Source organism: Balaenoptera ricei, chromosome 12, assembly GCF_028023285.1.
Source record: "Balaenoptera ricei isolate mBalRic1 chromosome 12, mBalRic1.hap2, whole genome shotgun sequence".
Classification (NCBI taxonomy): domain Eukaryota; kingdom Metazoa; phylum Chordata; class Mammalia; order Artiodactyla; family Balaenopteridae; genus Balaenoptera; species Balaenoptera ricei.
Window position 1 is genome coordinate 43,173,513 of NC_082650.1, and position 18,767 is coordinate 43,192,279.

Sequence of the window (18,767 nt, forward strand, 5' to 3'; positions counted from 1 at the left end):
ACATGTTGGTCTCTTTTAAATATGGAGGAAATGGACTTCAGTAAGGAGATATGAGGGGAGTAAGACCGTAGTGTTTATGTACCAACATGTTTGTATTGAGTAGTTCCCTAATAATATGGTTAATATGTGACTGAGTGGAGACTAGTTTTGTTTCCAGTTTCATCAAAAAGATTCTACTGTCTTGCCTCATAGTAGTTATTTTGGCAAACCAAATAATACTCCTGATCGAAGTATCTCACTTGTTAAATGAAACATGTAACTGTACTCAGAGATGTCAGCAGAATTTTCCCCTCCACTTCATAAATGTGAGAACACATATATGAGTGCAGGTATGTAAAAAACACTTTTTAAAAAAAATTGAAGTATAGTTGATTTACAGTGTTGTGTTTTAGTTTCTGGTGTACAGAAAAGCAATTCAGTTATACATATAAAATATTTATTCTTTTTCATTATAGCTTATTATAAGACATTGGATATAGTTCCCAGGAAGACCTTGCTGTTTATTTTATATATAGTAGTTTGTATCTGCTAATCCCAGACTCCTAGTTTATCCGCCTTCCCCTTTCCTTTCTGGTAATGAAAGGTCTGTCTTCTATGTCTGTGAGTCTGTTTCTGTTTCTCATAGATACGTTCATTTGTGTCGTATTTTGGATTCCACATATAAGAGATATCATATGGTATTTGTCTTTCTCGTTCTGACTTACTTCGCATAGTATGATAATCTCTAGGTCCATCCATGTTGCCGCAAGTGGCATTATTTCATTCTTTTTATGGCAGCTCTATTTTTGGTTTTTTGAGGAACCTCCGTACTGTTTCTCCATAGTGACTGTACCAATTTACATTCCCACCAACAGTGCAAGAGGGTTCCCTTTTCTCCACACCCTCTCCAGCATTTGTTGTTTGTAAATTTTTTGATGATGGCCGTTCTGACTGGTGTGGTGGTACTTCATTGTAGTTTTGATTTGCATTTCTCTGGTAATTAGCGACGTTGAGCATCTTTTCCTGTGCCTGTTGTCCATCTGTATGTCTTCTTTGGAGAATTGTCTGTTTAGGTCTTCTGCCCATTTTTTGATTGGGTTGTTTCTTTTTAAAAAACACTTTAATGTTTAAGTATGTTCACTCACTCAGTAAACGTTGATCAAATGCCTTCTGTGGTCCAAGCACTAAAGTGCTGATAATGCAGATAAGTTGAATACAGCCCTTGCTCACACATTAACCACAATATTACAGCATTGTGGTAAGTACTGTAATTGAAATGTGATCAGAGGGCAGTGGGAGCACAGGGGAATAAACCAACTAAATCTACTTGGGAAGGGCTGTGAAGGCTCCGTGGAGTAGCTGGGGTTTGGCTGGAATCTTAAAGGAGGAGAGGTTTGCCAGGTGAACATGGGGTGTTTAGTTAGCAGTGATCTCTTGGAGCAAGAAATAAAAGCTCACACACAAAAGACTGGTTTTCTCCACCATTTTAGAGCTGGTCACCCCTTCAGTTACTTTGTAACCTTCTACATCTGCACTGTCCTGTGTAGCATTTATGACTTTTTCAGTACCAGGATAAGAGCATGCTCCTAATGTGAACAGAAGGGAGACTCAGCACCTCCCCCGCACAGTGTACAGCCCTTCCAGTCTTCAAAGTCTAACCCCGGAACCCTTACCTTATAGGCTGGCATTGTGCAAATTTGACCAGCCAGCTGATTTCTCAAAAAACAATGGAGGTGTTTTGAACCCTTATCTCATCACTCCATCAGTTATCTGTTGATACTGTTCACCCCTCCCTTCTTAAGTCTGGGCTACCATGGTTTCCATGACATCATTCTCTAGGTTCTGCTTCTACCTTTATGACTGCTCAGCCTCAATCTGTGAAATTCTCCACCACTTAAATACTGGCGGTCGCCCAGGAAACTTTTCTTGTTGGTCTTTTGTTTCTATTTACTTTCTCTGAGTAATCTTGTACATATCCACTTGTTTGCTGTTTTCTCTACACCTTTGACCCATACAGACATTCATCTCTCACCCTGCCTAGAATGTCCCTTTTGGGCTCCTGATTGTACTCACCTGTACTTTAGAACCAGCAGTTTCATAGGTATCGCAGACTCAATGTATTTGAAACAGAACCTACTTTTCTTTCCTCCCTACCCCAAACCTGTTCCTCCTCTCAATGAGTAGAACCACTATCCACCTATCACCCCAACCCAGATTTTATCCTCCACCCTACTCGTTCCCCCATCTGTGCCCCGTGTCCAGTCCCTGGCCCCTTTCCAAGCTGATTGATAATCGAACTTCTTCATGTCTATGAGTCCCTTCCTACTTGTGACGTTTATTCCTGCTGCCACATCTCCACTGCACTGTTGCGTTAATTCAAGCTTTCGTAGTCCTTCGTCTGGACTGGTTTCTCTGCCAAGCCTGGTGCCCGCCCCACCCCAGTCCCTCTTTACATTGCTGCCAGAGCCATCTGTCTAACCTGTGATTCTGATTTCCTAATACCCTCCCTGAGAATAGAGATAAAGGTGGCTCCCACCTGCCTCTCCAGCCTTGTTTCTTGGACCTCCCCTCTCATAATTTGTGCTCTGCCATTTTAGAGCTGGTTTTCTTGATGTTTCTCAATTTCTGTCAGACTGTTTTGTTTTCTGCTTCTGTATACCTTTGTTCATTCTGCTTCCTTGTCCCATTCAGTGAACCTGTCCCCTCTCCAGTTAGGCCTTTTTTTTCTCTTCTTTGTGCTAATGTAACCTTTGTGTAGTGGTAGGTCACCTGTGGTACCTGACTGAATTTACTTGTTTATGAAACTGTATGTAAATCATTAAGAATAAGCCACTTTATGCATTATTTTGCTGACCTCAGCACTCAGCATAGTGCCCAGATCATGAATCATGAACAGTAAAACAGTTCAATTAATGTTTGTTAAAATAACAAGTTACCTGACTCTTATGCCTCCAATTAATTAAAAGCTAGCTAACTCAGGGCCTTACCCTCAGTGATTCAGCCATTGGGCAACTAGCTATCAGCCTGATTCAGTTGTTTAGAATCATAAGGTCCCAACACACACACACACACACACACACACACACACACACACACACACACACACACACTCTCGATTGTTAATACTTTGCAATCTGTAAAAATATAAGATAATGCCCCTCACCACACAGTGATTTTCAGATTTTTGTCTCTGAGTTTGAAGAGAGCTGTTAGAGCATGTTCCTTTTTACTTTTGGAATATTGTCATCCATTAAACCTGTTGAATTTGTGTGTATCACTGTATGAATTTAATGCATTTTAGTTAGCAAAATTTTAAAAGGACCAAGTAGATAAGATGCATTTACTATTGAGTGTGCATAATTTGAACCTGAGCCTGACTTGTATTCAGTATACAGCATATATTTACAATGATAATAAGTTGAAAATCCTAAAATGACTTTGTTCCCAAAAACTGTGAGATTTTCTCCATGTTTTATTTCCACAGCAATGAACTGTTCAGCTGAAGAGACTGAGAATGACCACAGCCCAGAAACACTCACTAAAAAACTGTCAGATGTATGCCAGTTACGGAGGGACATAGATGAATTACGGACCACGATATCAGACCGCTATGCTCAGGACATGGGAGACAACTGTGTAACCCAGTGACCAGTGTTGGTCCCACAGCAATAACGACCCATTGTTACATGCTGCTGTGCTAGGTTCTTCACATTTCTTTTCAGGAGCCATGATAGAAACTTGCAAGTGACATACGACTTGCACATAGGTTTTTTTTTTCTGTGGATTTGTTCTGTTGGGGAGGAATTGGGATGTGAGGAAGTATCGAAGGGGCTTATCTAATCAGGCAAAAAAATTAAATTACCATTTGAAAAATATGATAAAATGTATAAGAAAAAAATTTCTGTATTCTCAAACTACTGATTGTAGGACCAAGCTGTGAAGAGTGCCCTTCAGATAAAGGGATAGGATTTCTTTTAATCCTGTAGTGTGTGTGTGTGTGTGTGTGTGTGTGTGTGTGTGTGTGTTCACAAAATTATAAAGATTTCTAGGATCAAAGCAAAGCTTCTAAGAAAGGCACACACTGTATTCTTGTGCTGCTTTTTTTTTCATGGAGAAGCTTGTGTTGTACTTGGGGTTTTCAAGGGCTGGCTGAACAAGAGTTCCCACAGCAGGCAAGTGTTCAAAAAGTAGTACAGCAGGCGAAACCATCTGTGTTTGAACAATCCCTGTGCTGAGATGGTGAGGTTGTAGGGTTGGGTTGATTTTAGTACTGTAGATAGGTCAGCTGTTTTTCCAGAGTGTTGTGAATTGCCTAAGAGATGTGAAATATTGATGTGATGATTTTCCTGTTAGCATTGTAATGTATGTATTACAAGACAATTTAACATAATCTGAACTAATTTTAACATGTCCCTTACTATTTACAACTTTTTGTTTATATATTATATCTATCTATATATATCTATCTATCTATATATATATATATATATATCAATGTAAACAAAGCCATATATAATTAATGCAAACCTAAGGCCTCAGATCATTATTGTAAAAGAAAGATTAACAAAGTGACTCTGGAACAATAGCTTATTTATCCAAATCTCAAATGTTTACATTTTAACAGTTTTGTATCTGTTTTAAAGTTGAAACTACTTTAAGAAAAAAATCAACCTGTATTCTTTATATCTGAATTATCACTAGCATAAAACAAAATCTAAACCCAGGTGATAATTGCAATTCCTTTTGTTAGGTAAAGTACATTAAAAACAGGGTTCTTCATAGAATACAAATTTGGCCAGGTTAGTTCTTCTTCTAGGGTACAGGCTATCACTATGAAATGCAACTGACTTTTTTGTAGACATATAATCATTTAAACTTCCAAATGAGTATTTCCCTGTTTTAATTGGTATTTTGGAAGGACTATATATTTCATTGCCTTCAGAGCATTTAAATGTACGTTCTTTTTAGTGTACTTAGTTATGGCAATCATTGTCCTTTACAAGTTGTTTTGATTTATCTCTTGATGCAACCCCAGGTCTCATTTAGGTCAAGACTAACAGGTAGAAGGAATGAGGGATGTTAATCAAGCAGGAGAATATTGTTTGAGGCAAGAGCAGATCACATGTCTGTTTTCTTGCCGGGCTTATATACTGGTATAAAGGCTGCTCCTAGAAAAATACGTTCCTAAATGTTTTCAGCAGTGAAAACATATTTGGGATAAGGCCTTCAAGGAAACTACCCAGGAAGACATTCAGTTCAGAAATTGGCTTATATACAGCTCTCAATAGTTATTTTATAGTTATATTTCAACAATCAGTTATAATACATTGTAAGGACGTCAGACTTTCCTTCCGTTCAGTGCCTGAGTCCTCCCTGCCCTTTTAAGTCTTTAGGATCTGGGCACTAAGAAATCAGTGCATTGTAGTGATTCTGCATCCCAAGGTCCCTAACCTAATAAGGAAGGACTTAGTCACTAGCAAGAATTTGGCTTTCTCATGTGTTCTTTTGTTTTTGAATGTTGGTGGTTTGAAGACAATCAGGGAGTAGTAAATTTGTACCAAAAATCTGATGCAAAGAATTCTGCCTTATAAAAATTAAGATCTGTAAAAATGGCCCTTTACAGTAATGTAGGTAATAGCATCTGAAATAGATAAGCCACAAGTGTAGCACACAACACTTTTACAACCTCTTTGAATAGAATCCCCTCCCCCACACCCCCAGCCTCCATAATTTTGAAAGTAAAGGTACCCTAAAATGATAGTGGTAATGGGCAAATAATCACTGATTTGGGTCACTAGGTTCTTAAATTTATATGTTTGGGGGTTTTATGGTTAAACAAACTTTTGATCGTTTGTTTTGATCACTGTAGATACTTTGTTTTCTGGCTTAGTTGGGATTAAGTAATTTATATTTTTAAAAAATAAGTTAGCTTTCTAAAACTTACAGAATTTGACTTAGTTCACATATCTTGAGGTTAAAACAAATTTAACCTAGTAGAAAACTAACTAACTACTGCTGATGTATTTCAGTTCCCAAAATGTATACTCCACATAAAAAGGGGATTTAAGATGTGATAGTGTAAGTATAACCTTGAAGTATAGAATGTAATCTCTCGGAGTCTGGGTTTTGTAAAGGGGCCTAGATAATAAGTAGACAGACTTGGAGGGAATTTGGGGGGAAATAAAACTAGTAGTAGTCTAATTTGTCAGTATTTAATTTTGATTTTTATTTTTCAGAAAATTCCCCTTTCCCAAGACAACCTTTTGTGTTAGAATAGTAAGAATATCAGTATCTCATTAAAAACAAAGATTTTACTGTTAGGCTAGGTATGATGGGCAAATAGAAGCACTATAGCATCTTGTCCTAGTTTGAACTAGGATATTCTTGGAAGTTATTACAGTGATTGTATGTCTGAGGTGAAAATTAACCTAAGTTTTAAAGTAAATCTATTTGAAATTTTGCTTAAGTATTGACTAGGTAAGCCATGCCTGAATTAAAAAATAATAATAATAAGTGTGACCACTTTTTGTATTTGAAATAGGATTCAGTATTTAATGTTAACAGTATTTTATTTTAGTGAAATTTGTTTTTTGGTCATGACAATTTATTAAACTGAATTAGACTTCTTCCAGTAGCCTGTTAGAGACAATCTCAAGAGCCGGAAAGTGTTGCTAAAATGGATATTGTACATTTCTGACTCACTAATGAGTTTATAAATTAATTCTGTCATAGTTCAAGACTTATTAATAGGATTCTCTTAGAGGGCATTTTTAAAGGAGCTGCTTTATTGGGAAAATGTTCTTTCAGTATCACTAATAGTTTATTGAATGATACAGTAGCTGAGAACTTGGACTATATTTTTACATCACACAGTTCAGCTCAGGCACATCTTCAGTTTGGATTATTGGCATTCTCTTATGCAGCTTTCTATCACTGTAGATATGTAATTACAGAAATAAGCAATTCTCATAACCATGCTCACTCAGACTGTGTCATTTGAAACTGCCAGTAGCTAGAGCTCTCAGAGCCAAAGTTAATTCATTTTGTTTCCATTTTTGACAGTTTTTTTTCCAGTGTTCACAAAACATAAAATTTCTAGCTTCACCCCAAAATGTCATGGTGGAAATTGCTGCATGATAATGTTCTACATTTAATCATGAAGAGGGAAAGGTTTTGGATATTTGGATTTTTTCTTATTTAAAAGAAGTATTGAGTATATAAAGAATGTAGTTTCAAATCAATAAGTCATTAACAACACTACTACAGCTGCATACAGAGAGAACCTTTTGTGCCTTTTTGCCTGCAGTAAGCATTCATTTCTATTTTACATGAGCTGTAAGAATGTTGATGATTATTGCACCTTGTTCTTCTGTAAATAGACTTGATTAGGATTTTTTTTTTCCTTTTTTTTAAAGCAAGGAGCAGTTTTTCGTTACTAGGTAGATACCTTAGTAAACATGAGGGGAGGTATCAGATATATGTCTTTGGAGCCCAGCCTTTTCCCTGTTTAGTGAGCAGGAAACTCCTTTGGAGTATAGTCATTTGTGTGTATATGTGTACATATATGTATAAATAGTTATTTAAATATGTAAACATAAAATTCAGCATCACATTGGTGTGATGACAAGAAGTAGTAAGGTGCTAGGTGGTTACATTAAAAGCACAGCAGAGTGTATAATCAGTCACTATGACTGGTGGTTTTTGTAAACTAGGTTCAGTTTTTGAACCACCCAGAATACCTCATGTGTAAATACAACGGTCATGACTTAATTGAAATACAGTTATTGTAAAAAGAATGTGAAGCCACTGGTTGGCTTACGCCTTCTGATCTATCATCCTTGCCTCTTTTTTGGTAAAGGGGTTGTTTTTTTGTTTTTGCTTTTTAATAGGGTTTACAGCTAGAATTTTGAATGCCAAAGTTCTATTTATTAAATAAAAAAAGTTTTCAATGTTAATGGCTAAGTATTTTTCCACTGGACTATTGTTTGTTGATGTTGGAATTTGTATTAACAGAGAAATAAATTTTTTTATAAAAGATTTATGTCTACCAAGTGCCTAATGTTAATATAAAAATGTATTTGAAATTTCAGACTCTCTGAATTCTCAGTAAGAATATGCTGACTTGACTTTTTAAAGTTTTCTTTAAATACGCAAGAGAAAATCTTACTAGGTCAGGGACACTTCTGCCTTCTAGGTCTGTCTTACAGTTTCTCTTCAGTCATCGTAAAGCTTTTTCTCAGGGCCTTCCCCTGAAGGGCACTGAGATTTTCTGATGGCAGGTGCTGTAACTACAAGGGCATGTCTATGCATTTCAGCTAATAGCACTGTGTCTATACTTTGAATTTCTAAAATACTTATTTGAATCAAGTCTTCTTTCTACTTTTCCAACAGGCAAATCAGATTTCAGTTTTTTATATTGCTGAAAGCTTGGGCTGGCAAGTTAAATCTTTTTTATTTTCTCCCTTCTAATCAGAGATATTAAAACCTTAACTGAAACATATACAAATAAGACCTTGTTAAAAGGTTACTCTGCAGAGGCCTTGACATCTCAGCTTTGATGGCACCCTGGGTCCTTGTTCTAAGTCATATGTGCCTTCATGTCTCTAGCTGGTTAATATTTAGATTAGCAGCATCTGTTTCTAGTCCAGCTAACTTGGCATTGCTATCAAGAGTTTTAAATGAGGCATCTGATTCAGTTAACAGGAAGAAGAATCATGCATTACAGACCCCTTAGGTTGCAAGCAAATGACTTGGAAATAAAAACAGAATGGATAAAATCCTAGAGTATTTCCAAGGTGATTAATGAAGAGGTTTCTCCTTTATAATGAAAGATACGATTATTTTGATCTGGTTTAAAAAAAGTGTTTTGATGGAGTCAGCAGAGGACTTACGGGGTACATCCCAGTGATTTTGCCAGTACTTTGAGCTTCTCTTTATGCCAGCTTTCCCAACCAACCAGAGTCATTCTACGTAGAAATGCAGAGGACTCAGTTAAAACGAGGGGTAGAATATGCTGTTAGTGATGGTGCAAAATGGCAGCGTGTGGATCCAGTAGAGCAAACCGTTTACAAATGAATAGCACTCTAACATCATGTCAGTTACGATGGTCTCCTTGATTTAGAGGAGATTCCAGTTTGAGGACTGAAATTGGGATAAAAGATTTCTTCAATGTTTAAATAAAACTGCTGTCCCTGACAAATTCGGTGCGATCACACACACACACACAAAAACTTTCCATTTTAGCCAACCCGTTTTTACTTAAACACAGTCTTGCTTCACGATCTCTATTGATTCCCTTATAATAGAAGTTTTAATTAAACATACACCTACCCTGTGACCCGGAAATTCCACTCTAGGTGTTTACTTGAGATAAATATAAACATTCATCTAAAAAGAGACTTGGGGGCTTCCCTGGTGGCGCAGTGGTTGAGAATCTGCCTGCCAATGCAGGGGACACGGGTTCGAGCCCTGGTCTGGGAAGATCCCACATGCCGCGGAGCAACTGGGCCCGTGAGCCACAACTACTGAGCCTGAGCGTCTGGAGCCTCTGCTCCGCAACAAGAGAGGCCGCGATAGTGACAGGCCCGCGCACCGCGATGAAGAGTGGCCCCCACTCGCCGCAACTGGAGAAAGCCCTCACACAGAAACGAAGACCCAACACAGCCAAAAATAAAACATAATAAATAAATAAAAAAATAATAATAATAAAAATAAAAAGAGACTTGTAAATGAATGTTCACAGCAGTTTTATTCATAATAATCAAAAACTGGAAATGGCACAGGCATCTGTCAGTAAGAATTCTTGGCCTAGAGTTGAAAAACAGCATTCTTTCACGACCTCGGGTTTTAATTGATTGTCGCTTATATGTCAATCCTTTAGGAAAATGGAGTAAAATTTAATAGACCACAAGGCAATGGAGCATCAGAGTTGGAAAACAGACCTCCTTTCTACCAGAGGCACTTTTGTTTACACTTCCCTCTGGAGCATTTCCCTTTGTTATGCTGCCACCTGTGTTCCATGAGTCTCCACACTTGATGTGAAGTGCTTGGTTTTACCCTTCTTGAAACAAATTTTTTATACCCTTGTTTGGGTGCTGGTCACTCACCAGACTTTGAGCTCTTTTAGAGCAGGCACACTGTCTTATTAAACTTTGTGTTTAATGAGCAAGTAGGAAATACTAACCTCCAGAGATGTGCAAATACCTGGCCTTAGCCCCAGGAAGGAAGAACGATTTCCAGGAAGAAAAGAAGTGATCTTTAAAGCATAATTCATCCTAGAAGGGTGTGGTGCTTTTAATGGGACAGGTGAAGTGATAATAAACCCTACTTAGGCAAGTTCCATTTTCCTCCATCTCTTGGACCTCTTGCTAATCTCTCCTGTGACTGTCTTCTTTCTGCCCTTTTGAGGCAGAAAGCCTGCCCTGCAGGCTACAGGATTGGACACAGTTATTTCCCAACCCCAGTGTTCCTGGAGCATAGCAATCTCATCGGGGTTTAGGCCAGCTGTGTAGGTTTTGTAAGGGCAAATCCAAGGTCTCAGAAGAGGAACAAAATGTCAACTTGAACAATGAATGCAGTTTCATCCATATATATATATATGTGTGTGTGTGTATATATATATATATATATATATATATATATATGCACAAATCTGGAGAATAATCATTGAAAGAGAAATAGTACAGCTGGCATCCCTTCTAAACAAGGAAGCAAGGTAGTTTAATTTACATTTTTTATTCCTACACTATCTGGTCATAAACCAAGCAGTTAAAGTTGTGTAGTGGCCTGTGATGACTAAAAACAATACACAGAAAGTGTTTTCTATATCATCATCATCATTATCATCAACCAACATTTGAGCATAAACCAAGTACAAGAGCCTTGCATAAATTATCCCATTTATTCCTCTGTATAATCGTCTATGAAGTAGGTGCTATTATTATTCCTATTTCAGGTGAAAAGATTGAGGCACAGAGAGGTTTACTATCTTGACCAAGTTGGAATAGCTTGTAAGAACCAGGCCTCTTAGGCTCCAAAGCTTGACTGAACCACTCACTAGAGTTCCTCCTGTCTCAGTTTTGTGCTCAAAATTAAACTCCTCCTCTTTCCCAAACCTGCTTCCTCATTAGGCTTCTCCAATTCTGTGCATTGCACCTTCATTCCAGGAATCCTTTCTGGCTCTTTCTTTCCCCTACATCCCCATTTGTATTAGTTTATAACAACACAATTTGTTACCTTACAATTCTAGAGATCAGAAGTCCAAAATGGGTCTTACTGAATTCAAAAGGTGTTGACAGGACTGTGTTTTCTTTCTGGAGGCTCTAAGAGAGGATCTGTTTCCTTGCTCTTTCCAGCTTCTGGAGTTTAACACATTCCTTGACTCGTGGCCCCATTCTCTCTTCAAAGCCAGCAATGCCGACCCTAATCCCTCTCACATTGCCACCTCTTTGGTTCTTGTCTGCTTCCCTCTTTCCCTTTTAAGAACTCCCTGTAATCACATTGGGCCCATCCAGATAATGTGATATTCTCCCTATTTTAAGGTTGGCTGATTAGCAATCTCAGTTCCTCTTTGTCATGTAATCAAATATATTCAGAAGTCCCAAGGATTATGATGTAGTCATCTTTGGGGGACTGTTCTACTTTCCATACTATCTCGTAAATGAATCAGTTGTCAAATCTTGCAGGTTCTGTCTTCTTTGATTCTTTCACATTTGTCTTGGGTACTTCGTTTCCATTTCTTTTGTTCCATCTAATTGAGGCCCAAACTACTGTAAAACAGATGTCAGATACTTGAGCTTAAAAAAAAAAATTAAATTGGAGCCTCCAAAGTCAGCTTTAAAACTATATCATTAATGATTCTGGTATTTGCTTCACTCAAGAAGACATGTAAGACTCCTGATTCAACTTCTCAAAAGAAAAAAAAATGTTGTTTTTTTTCTGAGAATTTCTGAATCTTTATAGCATCATTATTTAATGTCTTATAGAATGTGCCAAAATCTGGATGTCTGATTCTTTCTGATGATTAGATTTACGGTAAACATTTTTGGCGAAAATGCTACATGAGTAATGTGTGTTTCTCATTCATCGCATTTGGAAGTTTATGGTAATGGTTTGTAACATTATTAGTGATGCTGAATTAGATCATGCGGTTGTGCTAAATGATCCCCTTTAACATTAATTGTCAAATGAAGGACAGATGGCAAGGCCTTGGTCCATATAAAGTAGAGGGTTGGAACTAAGTAAGACCTTTACATAAAGCCAGGATCTCCAAAAGATCACATATTCAATGAAATGAAGAAATGGAGGAAAATATACCCTCTAGTAAAAGGAAATTTAGTTTTCAAGGACTCAGCTGAGGGGGATAAAAAATGTCCCCTTGAGAATTTGCAACCATAACGCTACCTTCATGTGGAATGAGGTTTGAATTTATGCTACATTTGCGAGCCAAAAAATCCTAAGGCTAGAAGTTGACTTTAGGAGTTCTGGGTTAGCAGCTCCTTGGAATCCTGGACAAAACAAAACATATCTTCCCTGGAGGGAAGCATTTTGAACTGAGTCCTCACGGAAGTCCCATGGATTTGTCCCTGTGAACATCAGCTCAAAATCTAAAATTTTAAAACAGAAGGAAAAAATAAAGTCCGCAAACCAACAAATAACAGAGTTAGGCCCTAAATGTGTCAGATAATGAAATTATCAGATGTATATTATAATATAGAAATTACTATGTAATTAAATTTATATAAAATTTTAAACTATGCAGAAGTTATGTAACAGATGGTGACTAGAAGAGGCACAAAGGAACTTCTGGGGTTCTGGCCATGTTCCATTTACATATTGATCTGGGTGATGTTTACACAGATGTTTTCACCTTATGAAAATTCATCAAGTTGTACCCTTATAATTTACACACTTTTCTATGTGTATGTATAATTCAAAGTTTACACTGAAAAAATAAACAAGGAACTTTGGGAGAAAAATAGAATTTTTCGAAGTGAAAAATATAATTAAATTTAAATTTTAGGGGTGGGGATGGTGGTGTGCTGAATTGGGCGATTGGGATTGACATGTATACACTGATGTGTATAAAATTGATGCCTAATAAGAACCTGCAGTATAAAAAAACAAACAAAACAACTAATACTAAACTTTCATTGGGTTATTTGCATGGAAATATGTTAATATAAATGTTTCAGACATTACATGAAATTTCTAAAAATCTTATATTTGTATTTGTATGGAAATATGTATGGAAATATGTTAATATAAATGTTTCAGACATTACATGAAATTTCTAAAAATCTTATATGTTCTGGTATAATGTTATAAGTAATAATCCTAGTTATTACTTTAAAATGTATATCTCAGAAATAACTAATTTTCTTGTCAACTGAATTATTATGAACTTTCATCAAATCTTTAACCGTGGTCATTTTTAAGTCTTTTGTCATTTACAGACAGTTCTGGGTGTACTCTGATGATTTTGCAAATATGTTCCTATAAAAGGCTTTCATCTTCAAGAAATTCATGGAAAAGACTCTGACAAGTACAGGTTTCTGGTAACTGACTGTACTGCTGAACTGAATGAATAAACATTTTCAGAACTCTAACGAAAAACTGATGAACTCATAAAAGTGCTAACAAAAGATCAAGATGAAAAAAAAAATTAATTACATGGGACTGAGTGAACTGATGAGGATGAGTATAATTTTTGTGACTTTCTGTCTGAATTAAAAAAAAAAAAAATCCCACAAGGACTCAGAGGCAAAGAATATACAAATCAATTTTCACTGCAAAGTAAAGGAGCTGTTGCAGTGGAGGATTACTGGACAGAATGTCAATATTATGACATAGTATGAGTGTGTTTCATGTTTGGTAATTGCAATCATTGTTGCTTTTGTTGTGGTCAAAAAAAAAAAAAAAAAAAGAATATGAGGATCAGATAATTAAGTCACTTTCTAGGAAGAAAAGGAGCCAATGCTGGAGTCCTTATTTATCTGACTTTGTTTATTTTATTAACCATCATGCTGCACCATCTCTGTTTTAATAAGGACCCAAACTGTGTTGGCCATAATCAAATTTCCAATTATCCAAATGCTGGAATAAATGCCTTTATAAGCTTCATAAAAAAAAAAAAATTAAATTTTAAAATTAAATGGAGCAAATAAGTAGCATATTAGGTACAAAAAAGAATTCATGAAGATAGTCAAGAAGAAGTCACCCAGATAAGAAGGTTTAGAAACACGAAGGATATAATGAGACAGTCTAATACAAATTTTAATTGGCGTTTTCAAAAGGAGAGATTTGAGAAAAGGGGGAATAGGAAATATTTAAAGAGATCATATTTATTTAACAGGATTGGTGAATTTTTAAGGACAGAGAAAAACATGAATTTAGAGAGTCATGAAATTCAATTAAACTGAAACCAGAAAAATGAAAAAGAAATTCTACCTGGACACATTGTAGAAAAACTCAGAATCTTAAATTTAAAAGAAAGATTTTTTAAAAGAGGTAGAGAATAAAAGGTAGAATAACTTCAAAGAAGCAATTAGACCAGCAGAATTCTCATAAACAATAACAAAACACAGAAGACAGTAGAATATCTTCCAAAGACTGAAACAAAATAGCTGTCATCATAGAATCATATAAATTATTCACAAGTAAGACCAAAGCAAAGACATTTTTCATAAAAACAAAATTTGGAAAGAGTTTCAAATCAATAGACCTTAATAAAAGAATTCCCGGAGGGTAAATTTCAGGAAGAAACATTAAATTCAGAAAGGAGGATAGAGAAGTAAGAAGGAACAGTGAACAAAAAGGTGGGATACAAAAAACACTGTATAAAACAATAAAAGAAATATTTACTTTTTGGCCTTTATTATGTTGAGGCAGTTTCCTTCTATTCATAGTTTGTTGAAGGTTTTTATCATGAAAGGGTGTTGAATTTTGTCAAATGATTTTTCTGCATTGGTTCATATGGTCACATGGGATTTTTCCTTTGTTCTGTTAATATAGTGTATTACATTGATTTTTGTATGTTGAACCGTTCTTGCCTTCCAGGAACAAATCCCACTTAGTCGTGATGTATAATGCTTTTAATATGCTGGTGAATTAAGTTGACTAGTATTCTGTTGTGGCCCCATCTTTGTTTTTTAGTTAAATTTACTGTGATGCACCTAGGATTGCTTTTGTTTATATTTTCCCTGCTTAGGTTTGATAGGGCTCTTTGAATCTGTGAATTGATGTCTTTCATGAGTTTCAGAAAATTCTCAGCCATATTCTTTTGCATATCATTTTTGTCCTGCTTTCTCTCTTTTTTTTCCCCACATCTGTACCTCCAGTAATGTGTTTCTTCTCTTTTATCCACTATGTGTCTTATGTTCTTTACTCTTTTGTTCCTCTTTTCTTCATTCTGAATATTCTCTTCTGATATATGTTCTAATTTACTATTTCTCCTTTTTGCTATATCTAGTTATCTGTGAAATCCAACCATTGCATTCTCAATATCAGGTGTTGTGTTTTTCAGTTCTAAAATTTCGATTTGGTTCTTCCTTAGAATTTTCAGTTTTCTGTCAACATTATCAATTTTGTCATTAATTTCTTGAGCTTATTAAGCATAAATATTTTAAAGCCCATTATCTGTATCCCCAGTTGGATTGTTTCTACTGTCTGTTGTTTCACTTCATTTTTAAAATAAAGTCTTTTTTCCTCAAATACCTGATCATATTTTTATTGAGAGCTGAATATTTTATATGAAAATATTTGAGGCTCTAGATAATGTTATATTACTCCAGATAGGATTTAAATTTGCTTCTGGTAGGGCTAGGGGCACTAATCACCCTAGTCAACTCAGGGCTTCAGTTGATCTAGAACAAGAGTTTGAGCCCTTGGGAGAGCCCCTCTACATCTGGCTCACCTAGCAGAATCCCAACCCAAAGTCAAGGGCACTTGCCAGGTCTTCCCTTCCTAAGAGAGCTATGGATTCCAATTTTTACCTCCTAGTCCAGAGATTAGGTGAGCAATGACCTACAGGCCAAATCTAACCTACCACTTGGTTTTTGTAAATAAAGTTTTATTGGAATACAGTAATGCCCATTCATTTATCTATTGCCTAAGGCTACTTTTGTGCTAAAATGGCAGAACTGAATAGTTGTTAGAGATTATATGACCCTCAAAGCCAAAATTATTTATTATTTGCAAAATTTTGCTGACCCATGTCCTGGGTCCCTAAGTATAAGGGAAGCTCTGTCCAGCTTCTCTGCCTCTGAGCTATCTCTTCCAGAAATGGCAGATATCCCTAAAGGAAAAATAGCCCCTTTTTGTTTCTTTCTTGTACTGGATCTTGATCCTGTAATATTTTTTACTGCACCATTAGCTCTCTGATGTCTTCAAGTAGATTATTTTTCCAGCATTTTCTAGTTGTTCTCTGTGGGGGGGTTCATCTGAATTTCTTAGTTTGCCTTTATTGGAAGCAGAAATCTTTATAAGAGTTTTTATAAGACATTTTAACCACCAGTTTTTAAACAAATTCAGTTTGACAATGGGTACTCCATCATCCCCTCTTGTTGGTTAAAATATTGTTTGCCAGGGATATTGTCCTTTATTACTTTTGATCTCTTCTAGTTGCTTGCTCTAGTGATGTAGGGTGCAGTTATTCTAGAGTTGGTTCTTATAAGAACTGCTATCACTACACAAAAATTCCTTCCTTCCTAGACTATTTCAATAATATATTTACTTCACTAAGTTGCTTCCCCTTTTAACCTATCCTGCATATCTGCTTCTGAATAATCTTCAAAATGGCAGTCCTAATCAGACTCTCAAAACCTTCAATGATTCCCATTGTCTAAAGAAATCCTTAACTTGACATTCATGTTGTGGTTTTTTTGTTGTTTTTTTTTTTTTTTCTCATCCTATTTTTCAAGTTTTTCCCTTTCACTAGTCTGGTCAAAATATATTGGTCACATACACTGATCAAAGTGGACACTCAGCTCTGCTAAAAAAATACCAAATTACTTAGTCAACTTAATGCTTTTTTCTCCTTTAGAATGAACTTCTTCCCATTGCTACTTTTCAAAATTCAATTCACGTGGCATTATGCCTAACCATATCTTCCTTATCCTTTTATGCCTCATAGTGGCTTGCACCTGGTGCTTATTCAATAAACATGTTTTTCGCTGGAAATAAGAGTCGGGTTCTGAAATATTTGCTTTGAGTAATTTCTCAATCAATATTTCTGTTATAGAAACAAAGATAAGCTATTTTTCATTGGAGTATTGTCAGTCTTTTATTATTTCTTCCATAAGTGTTTGAATCATTAATAAAGTGCTAAAATTAATGAAGTTATATCTAGCATTGGAGCGGCTAGATAATAATAATTAAATGAGGGCTGTTAGATATGGTATTGACAGATTTCTTATAGCTGTTTTAAACTGTTTATAACAGTTGAATAATTTTAATGCACTAATTTCCTTTTTAATTCAAATAGCAATGTAAGCCATGTGACTAGTATCTAAGAATTCTAATATTTTAAACATTTAGACCCCTTACTAGTTCTCCTAAGAGAGCATTTTCAAGAATAGACTCAAGTTAGTTAATTTAAGAATCCAGAGGAAGATGTACGGAAGGTTGGCTTGAAAGAATATGGGTTTTAAAACTTTTGAGCTAGATTAAAATGTCCAATTTCCTAATGTGTGTAAAGTGGGGTAATCTTGTTAATCCTTTTCATAAATAACCTTTGTGTACTATTTGAATCTGTGATAAAAAAAAATACTTATATTGTATTTGTATCTTTCAACAATTGCCCTCTATAGCTCTAAGTCGTGTTGGAAAGTGGCAAGTAGTAAACAGAGCAATAACCATAAAGTCAGAGCTAGAGGAGGTGCCTAGAGTAAACACTGTAGTGGAGAATGAAGGGTGGTGGAACAGAACACTGACACTGATGAGGGCACCAAGGATTGGTAAGCTTGGTGTGATAGCAAGTGTTTTTATCTGGCTTTTGAGTTCAGAATGAAAGTGATAGTAACTTTTATGTGCAGAAAGTGTGGCCAAATGTGTAAGGATTTATGATTCGATGCTAATATTTTCCCATCAATGAATCTGGGGCAGAATCAGAAAAAAAGAATGAATCTGACTAAGAAAGAATGAAGTAAAATCCCTCTCTGGTACTCAGGGAGGCCACATTATTGATAGATAGGAGGAATGCTTGCCTCTATTTTATGTGAATGAAGCGACGTAGGGGGGATTGCTTATTCCAAAACATCTGCCAATATCTCACAACTAGTGATTTACACTTTTGTGTTAAACATTTTACTCAACTTGAATTTCTCTTTTAATAGATTTTGTTTTTAGAGAAACTTTAGGTTTACAGAAAAATTGCACTGAAAATATACCCACTCTCATTCCACTGCCGCACACAATTTTTCCTATTGTTAACGTCTTCCATTAGTGTGATACATTTCTTATAAGTGACCAGCCAATATTGATGCATTATTTTTACTAAAGCCTATAGTTTATAACAGGGTTCACTGTTGTTTGAGCAGTGCTATGCGTTTTGGCGAATACATAGTGTCAGGTATACACCATTGCAGTACAGTATTAAACAGAATAGTCTGACCACCTTAAAAATACTCTGTGCTCCACTTATTCCTCCCTCCCCCCAAACTCCTGGCAACCACTGATATTTTTTGCTTTCTCTATAGTATTACCTTTTCCAAAATGTCATATAGTTGTGATTATATAGCACTGTAACCCTTTTAGATTGGCTTCAGCCACTTAGCAGTGTGCATGTAAGA

The 18,767-nt window shown here is 36.0% G+C and overlaps 1 protein-coding gene across 8 annotated transcripts in view; it reads left to right on the plus strand.

Moving 5' to 3' along the window:
* Positions 1-7,953, plus strand: part of CEP85L (centrosomal protein 85 like) — a 273,038-nt gene extending 265,085 nt beyond the window's left edge. For all 8 annotated transcript variants that reach the window (XM_059941329.1, XM_059941334.1, XM_059941336.1 and 5 more), the window contains one exon: positions 3,464-7,953. In XM_059941329.1, coding sequence (XP_059797312.1) covers positions 3,464-3,627 — 164 coding nt within the window. In that variant the 3' untranslated portion in view covers positions 3,628-7,953. The remainder of the gene's footprint in view (positions 1-3,463) is intronic.
* The last annotated feature ends 10,814 nt before the right edge of the window (positions 7,954-18,767 follow it).